At 40.5% G+C, this 27,597-nt stretch overlaps 1 protein-coding gene across 1 annotated transcript; it reads right to left on the bottom strand.

Annotated features, from left to right (window-relative positions):
* Positions 1-355: 355 nt before the first annotated feature.
* LOC127567687 (uncharacterized) lies at positions 356-27,401 on the bottom strand. The gene is made up of 5 exons (XM_052010627.1): positions 27,156-27,401; positions 6,990-7,031; positions 4,663-4,766; positions 1,944-2,195; positions 356-1,330 (listed from the first exon to the last, which is right to left on the bottom strand). The coding sequence occupies exons 1-5, from the start codon at positions 27,399-27,401 to the stop codon at positions 904-906; spliced, it is 1,071 nt and encodes a 356-aa protein (XP_051866587.1). The 3' UTR covers positions 356-903.
* Positions 27,402-27,597: the final 196 nt, after the last annotated feature.

Here is a 27,597-nt window from a genome sequence, read left to right as displayed (position 1 = left end):
AACTTCAAGACTGGAGAACACAACTTCTATAGCCTTAAAGAAAAGGAAGAAATAGGGAACAAAAAGCCATTGGTAGTGATAATCTCAAAAACTATCAGATTGTCATAAAAGCCCATTTCATTTACTAATGTACTTCAGGGGAAATCTGCCACCCTTGTTTGCTCTGGCCAACACATGAACTCCAGACCCACCAAGGTGGATTATCCGTAAATGCCCTCTGAAGTGTCAAGTCACTTAGTTCAAGGGCATTTAGGATGGTCAATAAATACTGGCCTCATCAGATCTCAGGATATGAATAATTACTAAAAAACTTCCTCTCTATTTTGCCAGTTTATTTTAATTAGGGCTTGAATTAGTTTTTAGTTGTTGCTTCAGTTCAGGGCTGCTATCTTAGGTTGTTATTATTGTTTTGCAATATTAAGCCCTATCAATTAGTAAAAAAATAACTTCAGGCGAAAACACTAACTTTTAGTTTCTATAATAAATTGCAACTGTTGCTATTGACATCATAATACCTGGGCATTCAAAGATTTTCATTTCCACCCATGTTTTTACTATTCTGTTTTTTTTACCCCTTCCTGATGCAGACATGATGTGAATCTGTTATAGAAACTAGCATATTCTGTTAGATATCCAGAAACAAATATGATCAGTCAGTAGACTGCAGAATGTCAACATTTTGCAAGGCAAATTCTTATCACAAAAGGTATGGTTAACATTATAAAATGTATTGCCAACAGAGAATTCTGTAGGTATGAAAAAAAACTGAATTTTCTTAAGTTTTTTTGGGTGGAGGGGATGTTTGTTTAAAACTTAAAACTTCAAGTCCTATTTTCAATGGTGATTAGAATCAACTGATCTTCAATACAATTGTTTAATAAAATACTGAAGGTGATGTGTACTTTACAGGGTAATTTCATCAGAGCAGAATTCTTCTTGTTCGGATTCCTCAAAAATATGATTCCTTTCATCGTATATCCCATAAAACATTTCATCTTCCATATGCCCCTCTCTTTCCTGACTTTCCTTGGATGTTGATTGTTCAAGTTCAAATGGCAGTGGCATTTCAATGCTTGCAACATCTCTCTGGTCACTCCCGGAGATGCTGGCAGCTGGCTGGTTACACAGACTTGGGCTGTCACTGGACACAGCATCAATGAAGATAACACTTTCGCTCCTAGTTGGGTGATTCTGTCCTTCATTTCTGGAACAAGATGGGAGCGCTGACCTGTATCTGAGGAGGGACAGGTCATATGAGGAAGATGGGCTGATCATTCCGTTGCCCTCTTGGAAGGTGGCAAGAGGAGCCACTGTGTACCCTCCTCCCTTGCTGTCAATGGACAGAGAAAAGAAGCTAATGAAACTTAACTTGGACTTTGTCAATTGATACCTCAGCAGGAGATGATTAAATAAGCATTACAAATATATGCTTTTGGTCTCAAGAGTGTATTGTTATTACAAGTCCTGCCTCTTCATTATAACACCACACAACTAGATTTACAGTCAGTATTAGTCAACCTCCACAAAGAGTACTCAAACTGCTTATGGGGATTAACTCAAGCTTCTGAACTTTGAAGATACATTCCAGACTCTAAATTTAGCAATGACAATAATTGCTGCCCATGAGTTTACTACTCCAGAGTTTTCAGACTCTAAATTTGAAACAGATATCTTAATAAACTCTGACCAGATTTTCCCTTTCAATATTATTATCAATGTGATAGGTAACATTCCCCAAGCTTGAAGTGATTAAATCACGTATAATCTTTTGTTTTTGAAAGTGATAACAAACATTTTTTTCCAGAACTGGCCACCTTCAGTGGACTATTTGAATTTGGTGACAGGTTCAGGCTTAGCCAGGTACTGGTGTACATTTAGCAAGCTGCACAACCAGGAGAAAAGGGAAATGAAATGTAAAATACATTTAAAAAAGGAGAACTCACTTTCCTTCAGATAATGTTATGTCATTCCAGCTGGAACATGTTTCCCCGTCATTCCCAGAGTCTTTGTGGATCAGAACTTCTGCCTTCAGGGATGAGTGACCTTCTCCATCCAAGTGTTCCGGCTGGAGTGAGGTAAGAGGGGAATGCACGCCAGGGAGACCGCTTCTTACTTTTAGATGATCCTTCTCATAAATAGGAAGAGTTTGTTCACACTGTGCAGCCTCTTCACAGGAGGTATATGGAGTCTGGGAGCTGAAAGAAAAGTATATTACTGAGTCATTATTGAATATATCTCATACTTACATAATATAGGTTGGTACCATAACAATGTGAGGAACTGCCCTGTGTTGCTGATGCAATGTTTCAGTGTAGAAGCTTGCAGGGGTTGTTTGCTTCTGCAGAAAAACCCACTAGGGAATGTTGCCTTATCTAATCTAAGTTCTTTTAGGAATAAAGTAACTTTGTTTGTTACATAGAACATAGAACAGCACAGCACAGGAACAGGCCATTCAGCCCATGATGTGCTGAACTAATTAAACTTGTAATTGAATGCCTAACTAAACTAATCCCTTCTGCCTACACAATGTCCATATCCCTCCATTCTCTACACATTTATGTGCCTATCTAAGAGCCTCTTAAGCACCATTATCATATTTGCCTCCACTACCACCCCTGGCAGCATATTCCAGGCACCTACCACTCTCCGTGTAAAACAAAAACCAACAACAACAACAACTTGCCCTGCACATCTCCTTTCAACTTATCCCCCTCACCTTGGGAAAAAGATATCGGCTATCTACTCTATCTATGCCTCTCATGATCTTATAAACTTCAGTAAGGTTTCCCCTCAGCCTCAGCTGCTCCAGAGAAAACAGTTCAAGTTTGTCCAACTTCTCCTTAGAGCACATGCCCTCTAATCCAGGCAGCATCCTGGTAAATCTTTTATGCACCCTCTCAAAAGCCTCCACATCCTTCCTATAATGGAATGACCTGAAATGTATGCAATACTCCAGATGCGGCCTAACCAGTGTTTTATTAGTTAGTTTGTTAGTTTAAATTATTGGCTATTCTCCAGTAACTAAGAGAGTAAGTACTGAGATATCATTGCCCAGAGTACCGTAAAGCAACTCTGGTCATTTGATGCAGAGATGATTTTCAAAACTTAGAAGTAATGCAGGGAAAGGTAGCAAAGCTGGTTGCTGGAGCAAGTGAACTCACTTTGAGGAAACAAGGCATTTAGGCTTTGAAAGAAAGAGCTAAAAGAGGGGTACAAAAATAACGAATAAAGTAAATCTATACATTGGAGTAAACCACAATAGAACAAAGAGCTACAAGTCAAAACAGGAAAAAGCAAAATTGACAATGATATCTGGACAATCTATATATCAAAAGTATATAATGTCTAGTCAGCTATAAACAAAGTCCTTAAGTTATTTAAGGAAGTGTAAGGCAGTTGTGGGGTTTTGTCTTGGAATGCTGAGCTATTAATACTCCATTTTATAGAAACATAGAGGCAGGAGCATATTCTTTGGCCCCTGACTCTGGTCCACCATTCAACACCAGCATGGCTGATCCTTATGTTAATCCCATATTCCCACTCTCTTCCCATTACCCCTTGATGCCTTTTACACCTAAAAATTTATCTGTCTCTTAAAGATAATCAATGACTTGGCCTCTACAGCCCTCGGTGATAACAAATACCACAAGTTCACCAGCCTCTCAGCGAATCCTTATCCCATGTTTTAATTTTTTATAGCAGAAGCGGGATTGACTCAATACAAGACATGCCCACTCCTGAAACACCAGATATCTAAGCTAAATTTTTCTATTTCTCTAACTTCTAAGATCGTGACTCTTATTATAGTCAACATAAATGGACACTAGTATCCAAACCAGATGGATCAGAAATTCAATGCTACCCTCTTGTTGGTTCTGAGGTCCAGTAACATCTTTTGTCATTACCTCATGAGCTTTAGTCATAAGGCACTAGCTTGGACAACACTGGAGTATTGTTATCAGTTTTGTACATCACCTTAGGAAGAAATTGAAGAGGGCACCAAAGAGATCTATCAAACTTAGGAATGAGAGGGATGATGTAGCTAATCCTGCACAATTAAATTTGTTTTTAGAGCAGAGAAAGCTAAGAGAAGGTAGAATAAGGATCTCTAAAATCCTGAAGACTTTAGATAAAATAAAGAGAAATTTTCCATCAGTGGCAGATTTGCAATGGTTTTGTGATTAGCTAAAGAGCTTGAGGCAACAGATGGAAAACAATGGATTGCCAGCAATTGTAATGCACTGCCTTATAAAATGATGGATTCAGATTCAACCAGAGTCTTCAAAAGGGGGAAAGAAGTGCAAGGCCAAGGGAAAGAGTCAGCAGTTGGATTGAGTAGATTTCTCTTTAAGAAAGCTGTCAAAGGCTTGATAGGTTATGTGCTCCCCGTCTGAGCAATATTATATATTTCCATATCCTCTGCATCAATAAATCACTTGAAGTACACATAAAACTTTGTACTACTATCTCTTGCACTGAGTAACAGCATAACAGTTATGATTCTGCTGCAACTTGGACTACCTTAAGGTGAAAAACTATGCAGGGAACTTACTTGCATAAGATCCTTCCTTTTTCCTTTATACAAATTCCAGATTTACTTACAGAACTCTGAACCAAAGAAGTTCATCATTGATCCATGACTCAGCAGGCACGATGTATTACCTTGTTTTCAGAGGCACCTCACATTCTGACGTGGAGGCTGGAATTTGATGCTTTAGCTGGAACAAGTGCTCTGTGTCTGCTCTGATGGCTGGGACAAACTTGATCTACAAAAGAAGACCTGTCTATCAGAAAATCATAAATAAGATACATTGTGAACCAATATTCTACTTAAATTAAAAACATTCACCTTTCACTATATTAGAAGTAAGATCAAGAACATCAGAGCCACCCAATTCTTATAAGATAAGATATCTTTATTAGTCACATGTACATCGAAACACACAGTGAAATGCATCTAAGTGTAGAGTGTTCTGGGGGCAGCCCACAAGTGTCGCCACACTTCCGGTGCCAACAGAGCATGCCCACAATTTCCTAACCTTTCTTTGGAAAGTGAGAGGAAACCGGAGCACCTGGAGGAAATCCACGCAGACACGGGGAGAACGTACAAACTCCTTACAGACAGTGGCCGGAATTGAACCCGGGTCTCTGGCGCTGTAAAGCGTTATGCTAACCACTACACTACTGTGCCTGCCAATCTTAGTGTTAGCATAACACAATGTAAGACCTGACTTAAACTTTTCTATTATCTTGTTAATCATCAGTGTTATGATATAAAATGAACCGCTGCAGGCCTAGCCTGTGCTGATGCCTGAGTGATGGTGATTTCAGGCAGCTCCCCATCTCAGTTGGTTTGACTTCATTATTGTCTTGACCCTGATTTCCTCTTCGTGTGACACATACTGCTGCAGTGGGACTGAGGAGAGGAGGTTGAAAAGAACCTGAGCATCATCCCTTTGGGATTAAGGAAACAGACAAGTGGCTATATGGTTCATTGCTGGGATGCCAGGATAAGAGGGTAGGCATTCAGTGAATAGCTTGCCAACAGCAAAGTGCTCTCAATCACAACTCTTTCTCAGCAAGAGTTGAGTAGCTCTCCACAAACTACAGGGCCTTCTCCTCCAAGCTGTAGGAAGCTCAACTGGGTGACCTGCTGTAGCAAGCATTGTGTACCAATTTATCCTAGAACACGAAAAAGTAAATAACAGTAAAATTACCATTTAAGATGTATGTACTTATTGGAATGGGGATTAGATGAAGAATATTAGATTGCATTTAGGTTGCTGTGAGGGAGAGAGCTCCTCCCTCTCCTCCACCACCCAACTAAGAAGAAATAGTCATGCAAATATTTCTTTAAAAGTGCAAATCATACTCATTTGTCATACCGAGAACAAACTTCACAGTAAGTTTTGTAATATTTTTTAAAAACTGCTACATGTAACTACTAAAATATTTGAGTAAAAAAGAACAAACCAGAGATTTCCTGCAGTTTTTTTTTGTCCTTCAGACAGTAATGTACAAAATTCTTCCAGGTGCCCCAACCAAAGCTGTTTACACTTGAACTTTTCAGTCTTTATGGGACAGTTTATACTAAACAATCCTTCGTTTTAGCAGTAGAATAACAAAACAAGGTCCTGTCATTGCTTTATACCCGTCAATTCTGTAAGCGAAAATGTGAGTGTAAGAGTTTAACCTTTAGAATAAAACAATAAATGCTGGTCTCACTCCTTTGAGGAGCTAACAGCATCCTTTTTATAATATGTCCTCTTTAACAAAAAAGTCAATGCAAATGAAATAAATAGATTGTCAGAATGGTGGTAATTTTCATTCTGTTGAATAAGCATTGCATAATAAGTTTCCTTACACTATTACCTTAATGCATTCATCTTTAAACTCATTATTTTCTTGTACCTGTCTTCAATTAACTTTCTCTCCAAAATGTATCCTCTCTCTTGGTGGAAATACTCCAGCTATCTCCTGATCTTCCCTCTAAAAATGTCACTGTTTTTGAAGGATTATAGCTTTCTCATACCTTAGGATAACACTGACAAATGCTCCAGATAATTCCCACAATGATCATCAAGATCCCAATGGAACAGAAGGTAGCATAGACCTCAGGCTTATCCACATTCATAATGAACATTCCAACCATTATAAGGAAGAATCCCAGAACAATAAGACTGTAGCAAAACGTCTTGTCCTCTGCCATTTCAACTGGCCAGTCGGTAGGTTATCAGAAACCCTTCAGCGGAACACGTAATTCTTCCTCACATTCACAAATAGACCTATGTCCGTCTGAGGTTAAGAACCTGCTCCTGAAAATATATGATCTGGCTTACTCCAATACCAGCAATAGGCAGATGTTGATGATTTTGCCTTTAAATTGGTCAGGTTACAAGTTTAGATTAAACAACTCATTTCCTCTCAGGTTTGATCCAGTCAGTTCCAATGAATGCAATGAACACAAACACCTCTGTAAGCCCACATACCACTGGAGCTTCATTGCCTGCAGATATAACCTTCCCTCCAGGCTTTTACCAATTCGAATTTTGTTCAATAACTCTCCATATTTCTGAAACAAAAATTAAGAAGTATCATTCAAATGAATAAATTCAATCTTACAAATGAATGGAATTTTTTGACACTCCATTTTATGTGTGTTTACTTTTCAGGAGCAGGTGAAGTATTTGAAAGGAAAACACGTTCAGTGCCCAGGGTTGTAGGAGTGTAAATGGTCTGATGTTGCTAATTAGCTATTTGCATTCAAAATATTTAACCTTTCAAACTTCTAATTTTAATGTACATACTGCATGCACAGCAATCTGAATGAAAAATTATAACCATGTAGCTCATGCCTGATTTACTGCTAGGTTTGTATAATTTAATAAATAAGATGTTGAAATATTTGCCATTATGCAGTAAGAAATTAATGTTTCTTTTGCTTTTTTTCCGTTGCTGATTATTTATAATAACAATAAAGCTGCCTCATGTTTATTAGACCATCTCATGGTGTTTAAGAGCTCTAATGTGGAACAGAAGGTGACTTTCCCCATTTAAAACTGTTTGGAGAAAGGAGGTTATGGGTTCAAGTCCCAGACAGAGCAAAGAACGTAGAATAGTGTAGCACAAGGCCCTTCAGCCCACAATGTCTATGTCAACAACTATACCAATCTAAACTAATCCCATTTGCCTCCACAATATCCATATCCCTCTATTCCCTGCCAGTCTATGTGTCTATCTAAATGCTTCTTAAACATTGCTATCATATTGGCTTCTACCACTTCCCCTGGCAGTGCGTTCCAGGCACCAACCACTCTCTGTGTGAAAAAAAATCTTGCCTCGTAAATCTCCTTCAAACCTTCCCATCTCACTTTAAACTTATGCCCTCTAATATTTGACATTTCCATCCAGAGAAAAAGACTGTGACCATCTACCCTAACTATGCCTCATTTAATTTTACACCTCTATTAGGTCGCCCCTCAACCTCCTACCCTCCAGTGAAAACAATCCAAGTTTGTTCAACCTTACAGTTAATACTCTCCAATCCAGACAACGTCCTCGTGAACCTCTTCTACACCCTCTTGAAATACACCACATACTCCCTGTAATGCGATGACCACAACTTGACACAATACTCCATATATGGCCTGAGCAAAGATCAGGGACTTGAATGCATAATCTAAGAAGGCTGTTTGGATTCATGCTCCATTGAAAATAGCATCAATTGGATGAAATGTTAAACCAAGAGTCTACCTGCCATGTCATAATTCATTGTTCTTCTAGATATTTATCTATTATTCAACATCGCCAAAATATCTTTGCTCATTTTTTCATTTGCTGTCTGGTGGAACTTGATGTGTACGTATCAGATTTCACTAAATTAAAATAGTAGCTATACTTCAAAAGCAGTTCATTGGCTGTGATCTACTGTGGAATTCCAATATTTTGATAACATAAATACAAATTCCTATTTTCTTAAAGGTCCTTACATTTATTGTGAAATTGAATTTAATTCCATCAAAATGTTAGTACTATGATAGGCACAGTTATCTAATGGTGAAATTACACTGTACTAATAATCTAGAAGCATGAATTCAAATCCCACCATAAGAATTTGAGACCTCAGTTTAAAAACATTGTTGTAAATGTGACCAGAAAATTCCAATGTAATTTTTAAAAAAGCTGATTGATTCACTAATATCCTGTAGGGAAAGTAAACTACTGTCCTTACCCAATCTCTCTTCTGTACAGATAGACTCCAAATGGAATCTAAACTGCCCTATGGGGTTTTATGGCTAGCCAGTCAATTGTATCAAGCCACTAATTGATCAGCCAGGGATGAGCAATAAATATTACCCACATAACAAAGCCTACATCCTGAGAAAGAAGAAAATATTTTGCTCCTTTGCACTGCCAACCCATCGAATATATTACACCACCTCAAGGTTCTGTTTGATTGGTTATGTTTTGCAAGGATCTGCATCATGAATAATTCTTTGCTTTTGGTGCACCTCTGCCTCAAGATGGTAACCTTATGCATGTATGGAGTGAACAGTGAAGTGATCCTTTACTTTTTCTTGTTTTCTATTTTTGAACAGTAAGTGTAAACGCAGTTAAACCCTGGCATCCATAATGGCTACTAAAGGCCTCTTATAATCTTCTTTAAAATTATTGTTTGTTTATACTAAACATAAGGCCTACAGTTTTAATTGAGGGATTTTGGAATAGTTAAGGGTACTGGGATAGCTCTATTTCATATATTGCGTGCCTGTAGTTTTAATAGAGGGTTTTCAAAATCACCACATATGCTAGCGCTGACCATCAACTGGGATCTCTGCTCAGAGGTAAATTGCTTGGTGTTTGGTGACCTAGAGTAGACTGAATATTTTCAGGATTTGCTTTACTCACACTCAGTGAGTGACCTTTTGTATCACCAATTGGAGGCATAACTGCCCTACTGGAATCAACAAAGACTAGTAATTTTCTGTGATATCTTTATCCTCTGATTCCACTCTCATTTTCAGCTGAAGCTGTAGAAATGCCAGCAGAGCAGCTGTATGATAAAAGCTCTATAGACTTGACTGAATATCAGGGCAGCCCTCAGTTAGTAAAAACTATAGATGCTGAAAGTCCAAAATAAAAACAGAAAATGCTGGAAATATTCTGTCGATCAAACAGCACTTGTGAAGCATTTCCAACATTTTAGTAATGGGCTGTATTAAGAATGCAGAGTTATACAGTCCCCAACCTCCAGTGCCTGGAATGATTATCATTGCTGTTAATTATGCAGCCAAGTTTGTTTTGTGTATTTTGTAAGTGCTCCTTCCATTATAGCAAACACCAAAGGTATTGGAACACTTAACATTTTTGTCCTTGTTCTGCTCTTCATGGCCCTTGGGCATGCATTAACCCATTCATTTCAGGACTATCATTTTTATTCATTCAAACCGCAGGTGATTAAAGGTTGCTGGTGTGTTACATGGTCAACAAAGTTGTTATGAAAACATAGTTGAGTTAATCATAGATTTCATATTTTATTTCATCCAAGTAGGTGCTGATATTTGGCTAGTTCAGGTTTAACTAAACCAAATACTCTAGAGTGTGTACAGATCCTGTATTACTCCTGTTATACACAGAAAAGCTCTGATAAATAATACTGTATCTCAGCTTAAACATGGGGATTAAATATCTGATCATATGCCCAAAACAGAGTTTTGTCAAATTATCACATACAGATAAAAAGAAATTTATTAGACAAGCATGCATCTGAAAATCTTATATGGGACATGAGTTATGGTGCTGATTTCTATCTTTAAGTCTAAATCAATTAATTAATTTAACTCTGAGGAAAATGCAAATTAATTCTCAAGAGAATCTGTACAATTATTCACCCCATTAGGTTTAGAATTAAATGGATTTAAGGGGAATGGAAAATTCCATGTAAGAGAGGGAGATAAATAAATGTTTGAGATGTTTGAGTCTATAGATGAAAGAGAAAAAAGCTCATTTTGAAGGTGCCCATGTTGCAAAGGTAGTGGATAAGAAGCTTGTGAGGGTGATCACCCTCTGAATTAATGTCATAGCTTAGCAATCCTGCAAGCAAACATTGACAAATTTCAGATCACTGTTAACTGCTATGTTCAAGTATGTGCCAGACTGTATGGTGCCCAATAGTGACCTTGCAGAAGAAAGAACAGTTCTGAATCTTTCTTTCTGCTGCCAGATCCTCATAACCCTGTTTGTCAGACAGCTGTGACAAGGTTTCAAAATGAGGTAATAGTATCTTAGCAAGTGGGGGGTGATCGGACTGTGAAGGATTTTTAATATCATTCATATTATCTTAGCAATGCTGTAGGGAGATGGCTTGTCATCGAGTCATGGAGTCATACAGCATGGAAACAGGCCCCTCGGCCCAACTGGTCCATGCCCACCAAGGTGCCATCTAAACTAGTCCCATAGCTTGTGCTAATTCTTATTGGAAGAGGAGCTTGCACCAGAATTATAACTGCCCAGGTTAGATCATATAACATCTAGAATCAGATGTGGATGTATAGGCACCAGCAGAACGGTACACAGCATCTCCTGAGCAGAATCTCTATAACACCTTCTCTTAAGTTCATCATCTCAGAGCATGACCTCTGTAACCTTTCAGTCCCAGTAATGGCAATTGAGAATAAAAAGCCATTGAATGACACCTGGCACAAGCAAACGTCAGCATAAAAACCTTGATATTAATATGATAAAAATAGATAAAAACGTACTGTAGTTTGCAAGCAAATCCTTAAAATCTATCCCACCTGAAACATTACTTGCAGCACATTGTTATGCCTTGTTGCTCTGAGAACATTTCTTAATTGCACTTTAAGATTGAAATCTGTGGCTTAACATATTTATTTTCAGATGGGAGACTTTAAGCTGCCCAGCAGTGAAATGTGTTTACTATACAGAATATAATGTAACATTGTGTGATGCAGTATAATAAGTACAAATAGTTTTCTGTACTTATACCAACATAGATTCCTTTTCATTCTTGCAATCTTGTAACGCATTTCATATCCATGCCCTTTTCTTAAAATTTAAAGAAACACTTCTCCAACCACAGAGGAAACCTAAATAAGACACAGAAGAGCAGGCTCGTGTGACTGATTCACTTGGATACCTTTTGTTGCAAATTCCTATTTATTTGTCATATTATACAATATGTGGAAAAGACAAATCACAACTCACAAATACAAAATGCTAAATACTTGAGACATAGTCTGCAGAATAGATCTACTTTACTGAAAACCTCTGCCGGACCCTCCATTAGCTGGAGAGGCAGAAGACTCGGTAAAGCCCTCCATTATATATCTGATACAGTGGAATAGATTTTGTGGGGGAGTTCTTATCCTGCCCTGGGAATCTAATCCATTATATCATAGTAAAGCTTCCTGAGATCTGGTTCAAGATCTTACCTTGAGATCCTTGGAAATTCGCAAAGGTAAAAAAAAAATCAGGTGATTTCCAATAGTTGAAAAATTGCTTTTAAATTGTTCACTGAATTACAGTTCCTCCTCAGGGTCCCAAATGAGCAAGTGGGAGACCAGCGGGATGGACTTGCCGGCTGCTGCAGGGCTGCAGGCATCTTCTTCTGTGTGGGAACTCGGTTCATGCCAATATCATTGCATCTTGCAGAGAAATCTGAATGGTTGAGTTAAGTGCCCTGGTTTTACTACACATTGCCCTTGGTTGGAATTTATTTTTATTTAAATATATTGCCGGACGGCCACATTTAAGATAAGATAAGATAAGATATCTTTATTAGTCACATGTACATCGAAACATACAGTGAAATGCATCCTTTTGCGTAGAGTGTTCTGGGGGCAGCCAGCACGCTTCTGGCGCCAACATAGCATGCCCACAACTTCCTAACCCGTATGTCTTTGGAATGTGGGAGGAAACCAGAGCACCCGGAGGAAACCCACGCAGACACGGGGAGAACATACAAACTCCTTACAGACAGCGGCGGGAATTAAACATGGGTCGCTGGCGCTGTAAAGTGTTACGCTAACCGCTACACTACCATGCCTGCCTAATTTCTGAATTGTGAACTGTTCAGATTACGAACCCTGCCATAACCTGGGGAGGACCTGATGCCATTCAGCCCATAGTGCTCGTGCTGGTTGAACTCCCAGCCTAACCTCACCTTCCAGCACTAGGAAGATCACAGTTCTTCAATCGAATGCATGTCCAAGTACCGCTTAAATGTGATGAGGGCTTCTCTCTCCTCCACCCTCTCCAACAGAGAGTTCCAGACCCCTCACATCCTCTGGGTAAAACGTTTTTCTCATATCCCCTCTAACACTTTAGCCAGTTACTTTAAATATGTCCCTCTGCTTTTTGATTCCTGTACTAATGGAAATAATTTACTGTAACTAGGCCCCTCACATCTTATACATCTCAATTAAGTTAGTCCTCAGCCTCCGCTGTTCTAAAGAAAACAGCAGTAACCTTTCCCATCTTTCCTCATAGCTACAATTTCCCAGTTCTGGGTAACATCCTTGTAAATCTCCTCTGTACCCCTCTTCAATGTAACCACATCTTTCCTGTAATGTGATTACCAGGACTGTACACAGTGTTCAAAGCTGTGGGCTGGATGCATTTCGTTCTTAAATTTGGTAACTTGCAATTAGGGTAAAAATTTGTTATGTTTTCCTTACCAACTTATTGATTTGTCCTGACACCTTTAAGGATCTGTGGACATACACTCCAATGTCCCTCTTTTGTTTAACCTTTCAGAGCTCCTAGTCTGTCTGCCAGTTGAGGGAACCATCTAACATCTGCCAATGGATCTAAATGCTGCCTCTGTTTCATTCTTACCAACACAGGCCATTTGCTCCAATCATGCTGATGACTTAACATAAATGAATTAACAAACCTGCTCTCATCCACTGAGTTTGTGAAATAAATGTAGACATAAAGTGCCTTTCACAAAGCTCTGTACTGCCAATATTTCATGAGTAGTTGCTCTTCTGCTGCAGGAAATGATGCAGTCAGTTTTTGTAGAGCCCAGAGCAATGTCTCACAAATGCAATGCAATAATTGATAAAATCACTAGTTTTAGTCGTTGAGGGATACAAGGAGAACTCCCTTGAAAAACACGATGATGCTGGAGGAACTCAGCAGACCAGGCAGCATCCATTGAAGAAAGCAGGCTGTCAACGTTTTGGGTCAGGACCCGAGATACAGGAACGTATCTCCGGTACATTCACTCTATCCATTGAAGAAGGGTCCTGACCCGAAACGTTGACCGCCTGCTTTCCTCAATGGATGCTGCCTGGCCTGCTGAGTTCCTCCAGCATCATTCTGTTTTTCATCCAGATTCCAGCATCTGCAGTCCTTTGTTTCTCTAGGAGAACTCCCTTTTTCCTCTTCAATAGATCTTTTACAATCACTTGAAACTGAGTTCAATGATTCACCTGAAAAATGTCACCTCCAAAAGCAGGCCATAGCATTAGTACCAATGCCAGCATAGAATTGTGCTCAGCTCTTGAGTTGAGTGTGAACTCATGATCTCCTGACTCACAGGTGAGTGTCCCACCTATGAAATATCTCAGACCCACATTCCAAAATTTCAGGCCCTTTGATGATTATGTAGCTGAGCATATACAAACTATTAGGTGGAATACATGTGGGTCAAAAGTAAATACTGTGTAGAAAAGCGCCGTTCCAAGGAGTCTAATAAAGGGACTTGGAGGTAATCATGTATAACATATAAAATACAAGAGAACATTGGAACAGCAAAATAAAAAGTTGTTTAAATGAAAGGTTCACAGTGATCTGATCAGATTGTCTTATTTTGACCATCATGCCACCAAGAATATAGAACAACTTCATTTTCACATTCCAAAAAGAGTGGTTAAAGAGGTATTCCTGTGAAGCATATAAAATATTAAATTCTATGGATAAGGTAATGGCTAGATTATTTCAGGAAATAGAGAAAATAGAGGCAGGTAGTCAGGAAATACTCATTTACTGAGGTGGCATTAAATGTTTTAAATAATCTGCCAAGTGATCAAGGATATGGACCCGCTGCAGTTTGCCTACCGCCACAACAGGTCTACAGTGGACACAATCTCACCGGCTCTCCACTCAGCTTTGGAGCATCTAGACAATAGCAAAACATACATCAGACTGCTGTTTATCGATTACAGCTCGGCGTTCAACACCATCATCCCCTCAGTACTAATTAACAAACTTCAAAACCTGGGCCTCTGTAACTCCCTCTGCAACTGGATCCATGACTTCCTTATTGGGAGACCACAGTCAGTGCAGATCGCTGGTAACGTCCCCTCCTTGCTAACAATCAACACAGGTGCACCTCAAGGATGCGTACTTAGCCCACTACTCTACTCTCTCTACACACATGACTTTGTGGCTAGGCACAGTTCAAACACCATCTATAAGTTTGCCGATGACACCACTGTTGTTGGCAGAATCTCAGATGGTGATGAGGAGGCGTACAGGAGTGAGATAGGTCGGCTGGCTGAGTGGTGTCGCAACAACCACCTCGCACTCAACATCAGCAAGACCAAGGAACTGATTGTGGACTTCAGGAAGGGGCGCGTGGGAGAACTCAAACCAATATTCATTGAGGGGTCAGCGGTGGAAAGGGTGAGCAGCTTCAAGTTCCTGGGCATCAACATCTTGGAAGATCTACCTTGGGCCCACAAATGCAATCACAAAGAAGGCATGCCAGCAGCTCCACTTCATTAGGAGTTTGAGGAGATTTGGTATGTCACCAAAGACTCTTGCAAATTTCTACAGATGTACAGTGGAGAGCATTCTGACTGGTTGCATCACAGCCTGGTATGGAGGCTCCACTGTGCAGGATCGAAAGAAGCTGCAGAGGGTTGTAGACTCAGCCAGCTCCATCACAGGCACAAGCCTCCCCACCATCCAGGATATCTTCAAGAGGCAGTGCCTCATGAAGGCAGCATCCATCATTAAGGACCCTCACCATCTGGGACATTTCCTCTTCATGTTACAATCATTGGGCGGGAGGTACAGGAGCCTGAAGACCCACACTCAACATTTCAGGAACAGCTTCTTCGGCTCCACCATCAGATTTCTGAACAGTCCATGAACCCATGAACACTCCCTCATTATTCCTCTTTTGCACTATTTATTTATTTTTGTAACTTATAGTCATTTTTATGTCTTAACTGTACTGCTGCTGAAAAACAACAAGTTTCACGACATATGTCAGTGATAATAAACCTGATTCTGATTCTGAAGTGAACTACTGGAGGTAGACTCACTGAGAGTGATTTAACCCTCAGATTCTTGGAAAAGAGCCAGGAGTGGGTGTGATGCTGGGCTGTAAAGTGTGAGTGTTAAGGAGCTTCAAAGTGCTGAATGGTCTTTTTTTCATCCCTGACTTGTGTTCATCTCAAACTATGAAGCAATCCATTGAAGTGAGGTTAAAATATTGTAAAATAAATTAAAATTAAATTCTCTCACATTACATCCCCTTGACAACCAGCTGTTAGAACAGCAAAAAGTACATAAGACCTGAAAAAAATGCTACTTCACTATACATCACTTAAATTCCATTTCTTATGTTCTGACAACATGGCATACTACCTACTTCTAACAAGAAACCCAAGCTATGTTGGTGTTGGCAATGGTAGCTTCCATTGTTTAACTGAGACATTGTTTAAAACAACTACCCTAAAGTAATGTTCCAGCTTTACCTGTTTTTAAAAAAAGGCAAAGGAACTTAGAATCATGAACATCTAACTTAGGAAATAAAAAGAATCCTTAATGAATTTCAAAGTGATTAGAGTACCCTATCAGAACCTTGAAATGCTGTATTTATGACTACTGAGAATTTTGTCTTTCCAGACATCATCAAACATGCAAATGGAGATTCTCATAACTGGGTGGAGGGGTGGTGTTGGTGGTTGATGTCAGAGAGTCTGGCCTAAGTCTGTCCTTCTGCAAAGTCTGAGCTGGCTCCCTCTGTGAAAATGCACTGTCAGACAGGCTGCACATACAGGAGAGAAGTTGAATCCTGCCAATGTCTGTTAGCATTTCATATGATGGAGGGAGAGCTGGGTCTTTGGGCGCCAGTGGAATCAGAAGATTGTTGTATGGCACTGTCATCAATGATGTGCAGTTGAGTGCCTCATTGTACAAAGGGGCTTGTAAGTTATCAGGACCATTAAAAAAGAAAGAACAACAAATGTTTAAATCAAAAATTGGAATTACACTTGAAATACATTAAGGGTGATAGTAATTAATGGAATAATGGTATTGGTAAATTAAATATTTTATTGATCTTTATATTAATAGTCTGGGAATATAGTAGTGAATGTAATCTGTGTTTTGGTGTGAAAATTCTTTGACTGCTAGTGTGGACAATATACAGATATAGATGGTGTGTAGATGTGGGTGCATAAGCATGGAAAAATGTCGCGGGCTTATAAGCTTGGACAAATTGTATGTGTCCAGTGTTTAGGCGCGTAATTGTGCTGAGTATTGGCTCTTTTCTTTAAAATATTTGTTCAAATTACTATTTACAATACAAGTACCATAATATCTTGCCTTCTAAACTCTTGTGATATCAATTACTTAAAATGATTAGCTTCCCATCTGTTATACTAAAGTCAAAGTCAAAAACAAATCAAAGTTTAGGCATTGGGATACTTATCATTGAAGCACGAAGTGCAACTTCCAGCCAAATGTGAATGTGACTAAATAAGTGGTTGAAAGCTTTGATCCAAATAGGTAAAGTGAGCATTTTATCCATTACTATGACATGTTGACTATTTGCACCTCAGAAAACCTTATTGGGGCTTATAGACTTTCATTCTTTGTGTATATTTATCACATTCTCTCTGCAATTAATAAAAAACGAACAGATTTCCTTTTCTTTCTGAAGTAGCTATTTTACAACTTGAGCAATTATTCTGTATATCATCAATATTTTGTAAAGCAGCACTTTAGTAGCAATATTTCTGATGGTGACTTCGATTTATCATTCATTTTCTGGTGTCACTAGCAAGGCCAGCATTTATTTATTACTCATCTCTAACCATCATTGACTGCGTCAAAAAAAGAGTGCCTCAAAAACAATGACTAATCAACTTATTGGAATTTGTTCCTAACACCAGACCAAACTGCCGTTTGCCCTACCTGTGCCGATACTTGGCTCTCCATTCCATGGTGTTAACGCATGAGGTTGTTCTATTCCATTGTGTGTATCCCCTGGATATTTGCCTCTTCAGCTTTACAGACCATAGGAAGCCAAAAAGAAGCAAGAATCCTCCAATCAAGCAGAATAAAACACTCAGTAGTCTCAGTAATGGGCTCAAGGAGGCTTGTTGGGTGACAGTCTCCACTTATTCATTGAATGAGATTCCTGGACTTGTTGTAGGATATGTTTCTTTATCACTCCACCAGGCAAAACCAATGGCTCCAGACATAAGAAGAACACCTCCTCCAATTGAGAGCCTACTGCGCAAGCAGGTATACGCCATTTATATTGTGCACAAAGTTGGAAGTCAGATTGAACCAGAGGTCTGACGTGTGGTGACTTCAAGTCTCTTGATCAGTTTGTTAGACAAGTCATGACCCGAACCTTGAAGACACTCCTGCAAATGGAGTAAGTGAATCAGTAATGATACCAGACGACAAAGTGATAACAAATACCATTCCAATAATCAGATTTACAAAATGATTAGAAATAACTTTAAGGTACAAAAAGACAAAAATGAGGAATTGTCACTTTTGCTCACATTGCAACACTTTCATTCCCTTATTGTCTTCCTGGAAAATCAATACCTCAACATGTAAGATATTACTTTTTGAAACATTACATTTTAATTACCCAAAATTAATATCAGGTAAGCACGACAAGGATGTGCAGATGTTGTGTTTGTAGAGAGCAATAACAGTCAATGTTCTGCAGTGACCTCCATGATTACTTGAAACTGAGCTGACATTGCCCAAGATTTGAAAGACATAATGGCAATGCACCTGAGTAGTCAATGTTGAGACAGTTCCTCTCAACATATGTAAATAACCTGAGCTCGGGTACAGGGCACAACATCAAAATCTGCATATGACACAAGACACCTGCATATGGCAGGCACAGTAGTGTAGCGGTTAGTGTAACGCTTTACAGCGCCAGCGACCCGGGTTCAATTCCTGCCGCTGACTGTAAGGAGTTGGAACGTTCTCCCCATGTCTGCGTGGGTTTCCTCTGGGTGCTCCAGTTTCCTCCCACATTCCAAAGACATACGGGTTAGGAAGTTGTGGGCATGCTATGTTGGTGCTGGAAGCAAGGCAACACCTGTGGGCTGCCCCCAGAAACTACGCAAAAGATGCATTTCACTGTGTGTTTCAATGTACATGTGACTAATAAAGATATCTTATCTTATCTTATTTTATTTTATCTTATCAATAGGCAGCAAGATTAACTGTGAGGAAATTCATGTGGCTTCAGGTGTACACAGGAGTATATGGGAATATAGGATCATTAGAGAATGGACAAGAACATTCAACCCTGCAGAATGTTCTAAATTTAAGTAGATCATGATTAATCTCTGCCTCAAGTTCATTCACTCACTTTTCCTAGAAATCCCTGGATAACTTTACCAAACAAAATCTACCAGTCTAAGTCTTGATGGTTCCAATTCTTCCTGTATCCACATTTTAGAGGATGGAGGGGCAGATATCTGTCAAAAGGTGTTTTCTGTATTTACTCCCAAAAGCCTTACTCTTATTTTAAGATTATAACTATGATATATTAGATTGTGACACTAGCTGTTACTTTTAAGGTTGATGGATTGTTGTCACCTTAAGGAGTATGTTACATGATTAATCATTGCATCATGGTTGTACTGTGCTTTCACTGTTGCCATAGCTGCAAATCACACAAGAGGACAAGCCTGTCATAATACTGTCAGGGTGGCAATGAAGAACATGGAGGAAGACATTCCCATGGATTGTATATATTTCATTGAGAAAGTTCTCCTGAATTTCTGTGGTTTCAAAGCCAAGGACATCTTCAGCCTGCAGGACTTTTAATGTTACCTTCGTTATTTTAATATTACCTTTGGAAAAATTGTGGGATGTTGGTTCTGAAGGGAGGGACTCTGCTTACCCTACTGATGCAGAAAGGGTATATGCTGACAGTGCACATGCACAACCCCCACATCTCCATTGTGGAAATGTTGCAGTTCCTTCCCAAATATGTCTAGGAAGCCAAAGTCAAAGTCAGTCGAGTTTATTGTCATCTGCACAAGTACATGTATGCACCGGTGCAAATAAAAACTTACTTGCAGCAGCATCACAGGCATGTAGCATCATATAAGATAAGATATAAGATATTTATTTATTAGTCACATGTACATCAGAACACACAGTGAAATGCGTCTTTTTGCGTTACTGAGAATGTGCTGGGGGCAGCCCGCAAGTGTCGCCACTCTTCAGGCGCCAACATAGCGTGCCCACAGCTCCTAACCTGTATGTCTTTGGGATGTGGGAGGAAACCAGGACACCTGGAGGAAACCCACACAGACACGGGAAGAACATACAAATTCCTTACAGACAGCGGTGGGAGTTGAACCTGGGTCGCTGGTGCTGTAGTAGCGTTACACTAACCACTACACTACTGTGCTGCATAAATTAAACATAAATATAAATTATACAAATTATACACAATTTTTACAAGAAAGAACAAAAAAAAGTCAATTTTAGTGCAAAATGATCAAAGTGGTCATAGTGTCACTAAACTGTATTGATTAGGGGTTTTGCCAGTTGGTTCAAGAATCAAATGGTTGAAGGGAGGTAGCTGTTCTTGAACCTGGTGGTGTGGGACTTCAGGCTTCTGTACAGGAAACTATCAATGTCAACAACCTCTTCAAGAGTAAGAAAGTAACTGATGGATAATTGGACATGGGGAAGGGGAGATTCTGGAACTATTGGATAGACAGAGATTGATTTTAGTACTGATGACTGTTTGGAGATTGTGCAGAGAGGAATTTTCAGCACTGTTGGATCATTAAGTGTTAAGGACTGTAGATAGATAAAGTGACTGGGGTTTTAGGCTCATGGGATTGTGGGATCAGGTCTGCAGATCAAAGGAATGATTAGGGTGGGGTTTTGGTGCATTGCTGTAGGTAGGGGGTCAGAAAGTTTCTCCAATGATGAAGATCAGTGGCCTATCTGGTCTCCACTGGGAATACCAGGTTGTCCCGGAAATGACCAATATTCATCACTCCTGTGACAATATGGTCCAAATCCCTGGCAAGATTATAAAAAAAGATTCTGATCAAACAGCACTATGCAATTAAGTTTCTAGTTAGAAATACTGGGCAGATAGGTGTCCAATCAAATTTAATACAAGGCAGCGCAGAAATATATTTTTAGAGACACAATAAGGAAACATATGCAAGTGGTATAAAGAAGTCAGAGAGACTTCATTATTCGGGTATACAAATCTTGATTGAAAAGTTATAGTTGAGAAATTTGTATGTATGCCGCATCTGAAAATTGGAGTAGAAAGTGAATGCAACCAAAGAACTTTTGGTTTTATGTCTATGAGGATAATTACACCTATATGAACCTACTTTAATTTATTGGTATTGGTACTGGTATTGGTTTATTATTGTAACTTGTACCGAAGTACAGTGAAAAACTTGTCTTGCATCCCATTCATACAGATCAATTCATTACACAGTGCATTGAGGTAGTACAGGGTAAAAACAGTAACAGTATACAGAGTAAAGTGTCACAGCTACAGGGAAGTGCATTGCAGGTAGACAATAAGGTGCAAGGTCAAACAAGGTAGATTGTGAGGTCAAGAGTCCATCTCATTGTATAAGGGAACTGTTCAATAGTCTTATCACCGTGGGATAGAAGCTGTCCTTGAGCCTGGTGGTATGTGCCCTCAGGCTCCTGTATCTTGTGCCTGATGGGAGAGAAGAGAAGAGAGTGGTCTCTCGGGTGGGAGTGGTCTTTGATTATGCTGGCTGCTTCATCAAGGCAGTGAGAGGTATAGACAGAACTTAAATGTAAATCTTTTCCAAGCCTTTCTGTGTAAAGCAGGTAAACAATCTAATTATGGATTTAGAGTTAAAGTAAATAAATAATTCTACATGTGATCAATTACAGAATTAGAATGTTTTTTTCTGAGAAGCTGTAGCGTGGAGAGCAGAATGGTGGGGAACAATTTTAGCTCTTGGTGTCTGGTGTGAATTGGATGGCAATACTCTTAAAGTGGCACTCTTTGCACTGGTGTTCTAACTTCAATGGGATTTTGAGTGAGTTGGGGGTGGTGGCTGCAGTCCCAGCCTATTTCACACACAGGTGGAAAGTGCAGTCCTGATGTGTTTTGTAGGGCACTGATTTCTTCTGATGTACAAGTGGTGGAACATGCCCAATACATTCTCCACTAATTTACACCAATATTGAATGGGCCACCCAGTAGTTTTTTTTATTATCTTTGGAGGCTGCTTAAAAAATGCCTGAATTTTCTACTGAATGCAATTTTTGGAATAATACTCTTTTCCCCATCAGTATACTCCAGCCCACTGCTCCTACACCCGACTCCCACAGGGACTGCTTCACACACATTCCACTCTGGAGGTTCTATCTAACTTTGCCTTCCTGCAAACAGCAAGCTGCCCTGGAGCAGCAGTTTGATTTTGTGCAGTTTAATGGGTATTTTCAGATAAAGCTAAACCTCAAAGTGACTAAGGCTTCACAATGGCTGCTATGGTCAAACTTTTTAACGTTCCAAAATTGATTCTGAATCATTGATATGAATAGGGATCTGGGTACGGAGGGAATTCTAGGTGAAAAGGTCTCCCGTGTTCACCCATTCAGAACTGCACATACATACCAAATACCTGGACTACTCATGTGTCTTTTTTGGAGCCTATAAAGCCTTGGATGCAACAGGACACCAAATTTCTCAGGTTCGTAAGGATTGGTGCATCTTATTATCGGGGGATTTTTTGATACAAATCATGAATAGGGATGGAAACATATGAGGATAAAGGAATAAAATAGGATAATTGAAGGAAAGAATGGGAATTCAAAAGCAAATATTTAAGGTGAGAGGAAATGCCTCAATGGAAAAAATGCACTATGAAATTGGAAGAAAGAAATGAGTGAAAGTTACAAGGATTATATAACAAATATATAAAACAATGGAGGCAGAGGAAGAAAATTCTTGAGGAAAATGGCATGGCCTTGCTCAAAGTCATTGTTGTGAATGGTGCAGCATGTTAATAGTGTAAACAAGAGCCATATTGTTAGATTAAATGTGTGACAGTTTTCTTTTGTATATAATACAACAGTAAAAGGAAGTTGAATGTGAAAGCTAGTGCTATACAGGATTTAAGTGCACCTATCACATTTCCTTTCATTTGCAGAGCTTTTCCACAATATCTGGGCATTAATCACAACAAAAGAATCTATCATCTCATAAAACATGGGATATGGGATATCTGGATGCACTCTGGCTTGGTATAGCATCTGCTCTGCCTGGGACCGCAAGAAACTGCGGAGACCTCTGGACACAGCCCAGCGCATCACAGAAACCATCTTCCCCTCCATGGATTCTGTCTATACCTCTCGCTGCCTTGGTGAAACAGCCAGCATAATCAAAGACCCCACCCACCTGGGTCATTCTCTCTTCTCTCTTCTCCCATCAGGCAGAAGATACAGGAGCCTGAGGGCACGTACCACCAGGCTCAAGGACAGCTTCTATCCCACTGTGATAAGACTATTCAATGTTTCCCTTATACGATGAGATGGACTCTTGACCTCACAATCTACTCTGTTATGACTTGCACCTTATTGTCTACCTGCAATGTACTTCCCTGTAGCTGTGACACTTTACTCTGCTTTCTGTACTGTTTTACCTTGTACTACCTCAACGCACTGTGTAATGAATTGATCCGTACGAATGGTGTTCAAGACAAGTTTTTCACTGTACCTCGGTACAAGTGACAATAATAAACCAATACCAATAGCAAATTTAATAACACCCCTCTAATGTTGCACTACAAATTCATATAACTAGAAATCCAACATCTCTTTGAAGAAATTAGCCACTAGGAAATAATGCAAATCAAAATGAAAAGTATTCCTCTGCTAAATAAACAAGTTTGAATGGAGGCTTAGTTCTGGTGGCAACACAGTGTTGCATTTTTGTGTAACATATCCTGGAATTACAGGATATCCTATAAGTTTGCACTTTGGAATTCCTACATGCTGATTGAAGTAAAAATCTCAGCCAAGCTTTTGTTCACAAACATGAGTAGAAGATCAGACGAGGACAATTAGGAGTCCATGTATCACAAGGTCATTGCATGCTTTCCAGATGGTTATGTAAGGAAATTGGCAAAAATTTCAAAACACGTTTTCATCTGGAGCTTTCATTCAAAAAATCTATAGTAAAGAAAATCTTCAGGAAAACAAATTCAGGCAAAAACTATAATCGCACCCCAGGCTGAGCTTCATAGCAGCACCATTCTTATTATTTACCATAGTGAATCCAATTCTTTTTCCCAGGGAAGAGGACCTAAAAAAAAGAGGGCATAGGTTTAGAGAGATAAAGATAACGATGCACGGGATCCAGGGTGATTGCAAGTTTGGATTCAGAACTGGCTTGCTCATAGAAGGCAGAGAATAGGGGTGGAAGGCTGTTATTCTGGCTGGAGGTTCGTGACCAGTGGTGTTCCGCAAGGATTGGTGCTGGGACATCTGTGTTTGTGATATATATCAATAATTTGGATGAAAATATAGATGGGTGGATTAGCAAGTTTGAGGATGACACCACGATTGGTGGAGTTGTGGACAGTGTAAAGGACTATCAAAGAATACAGCGGGATATATATCACATACAGATAAGGGCAGAGAAGTGGCAGATGGAGTTTAATCTGGGCAAGTGTGAGGTGTTGCACCTTGGGAGGTCAAATGAAAGGAGAAAGTATACAGTTAATGATAGGCCCCTTAGTAGCATTGAAGTACAGAGGAATCTTGGGGTCCAAGTCCATAGTTCTCTGAGAGTCGCTACACAAGTGGATAAGGTGGTAAAGAAAGTGTATGGCACACCTGACTTCATTGGTAGGGTTGTTGTGTATAAGAGTAAGGAAGTTGTGCTGTGCTTATATAAAACTTTAGTCAGACTGCACTTGGAGTATTGTGTGCAGTTCTGGTTGTCCCATTATAGTAAAGCGTATCAAGTATCATAGAGTCATACAGCGTGTAAACAGGCCCTTCGGCCCAACTGGTCCATGCCAACTAAGACTGCCATGTAAGCTAGTCTCATTTGCCAATGTTTGGCCCATATCCCTCTAAACCTTTCCTATCCATGTACCTGTTCAAGTGTCTTTTAAATGCTGTTAATGTACCTGCCTCAACCACCTCTTCTGACAGCTCATTCCGTATATGGATCACCCTCTGGGAGAAAAAGTTGCCCCTCAGGTTCTTATTAAATCTCTCCTCTCTCACCTTAAACCTATGCCCTCTCGTTCTTGATTCCCCAACCCTGGGAAAAGGACTGTGTGCATTCACCCTATCTATGCCCCTCATGATTTTATACACCTCCATAAGATCACCCCTCAGTTCCCTACACTCCAATGAATAAGGGTGGGGGAAAAAACACAGGCCATTCAGCCCATCGATCTCTTGCTGGCACTTTGAAAGAACCATGCAAATTGTCCCATTTTATCTTCCACAATATCCCTTCAAAATATTTCCCCTTATAACATGAAGATATAGCAGCAGGAACAGGCCATTCAGCCCCTCAACCTTCTTCCACCATTCCACACTATCGTGGCTAATTGTCTGTCGAACCCACATTCCTGCTCAATGTCCTAAAATCATTCTCCGCACTCTGAGTCACAGCATTCCAAAGATTCACAGATCTCTGTGAGATGATTATTTAAAAAGTTTTAATAAGTTCCTATTGAATCTGCTTCCACTGCCAAGATCATTACAGGCTGGGGTGTGGGTGGAGTTCTCCTACAGTGGCTTCCAATTACATTCCTATCATTGGAAACCATTTCTGAAAACCACTGAGGATCTTGAATGGATTTTCAAAATTACTTTCTGCTGCCTCTGTCTGTGCTCAGTACTTGAGCTATACTGATGCTTCAGTGAAAAAATGGAGCAGCAGGATCACAAGTCCTTTGGAGGGACAGAGAGCCATCGAGGTAAAATGCCAAGGGAGACTTGATATCAGAGTGAGTACCAGTAGAGGGGAAGGCCAATACCACAAAACTTACTGCAAGACTGTGGAATACCGTGTGCAGTTCCGGTCATCTGGGTAGAGGGAGGAAGGGGGGATAGAGGGAGAGAAGGGGGAGGGGAGAGAAGGGGGAGGGGATAGGAGAAGGGGAGGGGATGGAGGGAGAGAAGGGGAGGGGATAGAGGGAGAGGAGGGGAGGGGATAGAGGGAGAGGAGGGGGATAGAGAGAGAGAAGGGGGAATAGAGAGGGGAGATGGGGGATAGAGGAGGGATGGGGGATAGAGGGGGGCTAGAGGGGATCCAGAGATGGGGGGTCTAGAGAGAGGGGGTTCTAGAGAGAGGTCCTAGAGAGAGGGGGTTCTAGAGAGGGGTGTCCTAGAGAGAGGGGGTTCTAGAGAGAGGGGGTTCTAGAGAGGGGTGTCCTAGAGAGAGGGGGTTCTAGAGAGAGCGAGAGAAAGAGAGAGAGGAACAGAGATAGAGAGGAATATAGGAAGGATGTGGAGTCTGTGGAGAGGGTGCAGAAGAGGTTTACCAGGATGCTGCCTGGATTAGAGGGTATGAGCAATAAGGAAATATTGGACAAACTTGGGTTGTTCTCCCTAGAGCGTTTGAGGCTGAGGGGAGACCTGAGAGAGGTTTTTAAAATTATGAGAGGCATAGATTGGGTAGAAGGTCATAATCTGTTCCCCAGGGTAGAAATGTCAAACACCAGCAGACGTGCTTTTAAGGTTGGGGGGGGAAGTTTAAAGGTGACGTGGGGGCGTCTTTTTACACAGAGTGGTAAATGCCTGGAATACCATGGGTAGTAGCGGAAGCAGGCAGTTTGGTGGAGTTTAAGAGGCTTTTAGATAGACACTGCAATATGGAGGGAAATGGATGTTACACAGGAAGAGGACATTTAGTACAAATTGGCATCACGATTGGCACAAGATCATGGGTTGAATGGCCTGTCCAGTGCTGTACTCTTCTATTTTTAAGGTGAGAAGTGAAAGATTTAAAAGGGAGCTGAGGAGCAACTTCTTCACACAGATTGCTGCATATATGGAATGAGCTCCCAGAAAATGATTGAGGCAGGTACAGTAACAGCATTCAAAAGGGATTTGGATAAGTACATGGATAGGAAGGAGTTTACAGGGATATGGGCCACATGCAGGCAAATGGGACTAGCTTGGTGGGCACCATGGTCGGCATGGACGAGTTGGGCCGAAGGGCCTGTTTCCGTGCTGTATTACTCTATGACCAAGTCTTACAAAAAGCTGAATGTTTTGGTTTTTAAGCTAACATTTGACATGATATTTGTTCAAACCTTTTCAAATACAAGTATTCACCAAAATCTGAACAGGTTTCAAATCTTAAAACTTTTAGCTGGTGATTGCTAATCAGGTTGCCTTTTAAAAATTACGGAATCACGTTCAAAGTAACGATTATTCTGAAATGCTGAGATAACCGAAACATCCCCCGTCGCTTCCCCGACGCCAATCGCTCCACCGGGCACCCCGAGCCAGCAGTGGTCCGAGGTGGAGGGGGCGGGACCGCGGCTCTCCAGCTCAGCCAATCCAGATGGCGCGTTCCCGGTGGTATGATACACCCGGCGCATACTATTGGCGGAGCTCGGCCGGGGAGGCGGGGAAGGTGGGATTGGATACATCGGGCAACCAATGGGAGCCCGGTCTGCGCAGTCTCGTGTGGAATCACCAGGTTCTTTCTGTGAAGCGAACGGGGCGGGGCCGTGACGATGTCTGGCCAATGGCAGCGGGGTCGGCGCAGGACGGGGCGGGGCCGTGTCGAGGTCCGGCCAATGGCAGCGGGGCTGGCGCAGGACGGGGCGGGGCCGTGTCGAGGTC

This window comes from Pristis pectinata, chromosome 3, assembly GCF_009764475.1.
Source record: "Pristis pectinata isolate sPriPec2 chromosome 3, sPriPec2.1.pri, whole genome shotgun sequence".
Classification (NCBI taxonomy): Eukaryota; Metazoa; Chordata; class Chondrichthyes; order Rhinopristiformes; family Pristidae; genus Pristis; species Pristis pectinata.
This window is presented reverse-complemented; position numbering and strand designations above follow the sequence as displayed.

Excerpts from the sequence above, each read along its gene's own strand:
- LOC127567687 (XM_052010627.1), bottom strand. The coding sequence starts at position 27,401 with ATGTATCCAATCCCACCTTCCCCGCCTCCCCGGCCGAGCTCCGCCAAT. Across the intron at positions 4,767-6,989 it reads CAGGCAATGAAGCTCCAGTG|ATCAAGTTTGTCCCAGCCAT; the intron begins GTATGTGGGCTT and ends CTTCTTTTGTAG. Across the intron at positions 2,196-4,662 it reads GAGGTGCCTCTGAAAACAAG|CTCCCAGACTCCATATACCT; the intron begins GTAATACATCGT and ends CTTTTCTTTCAG.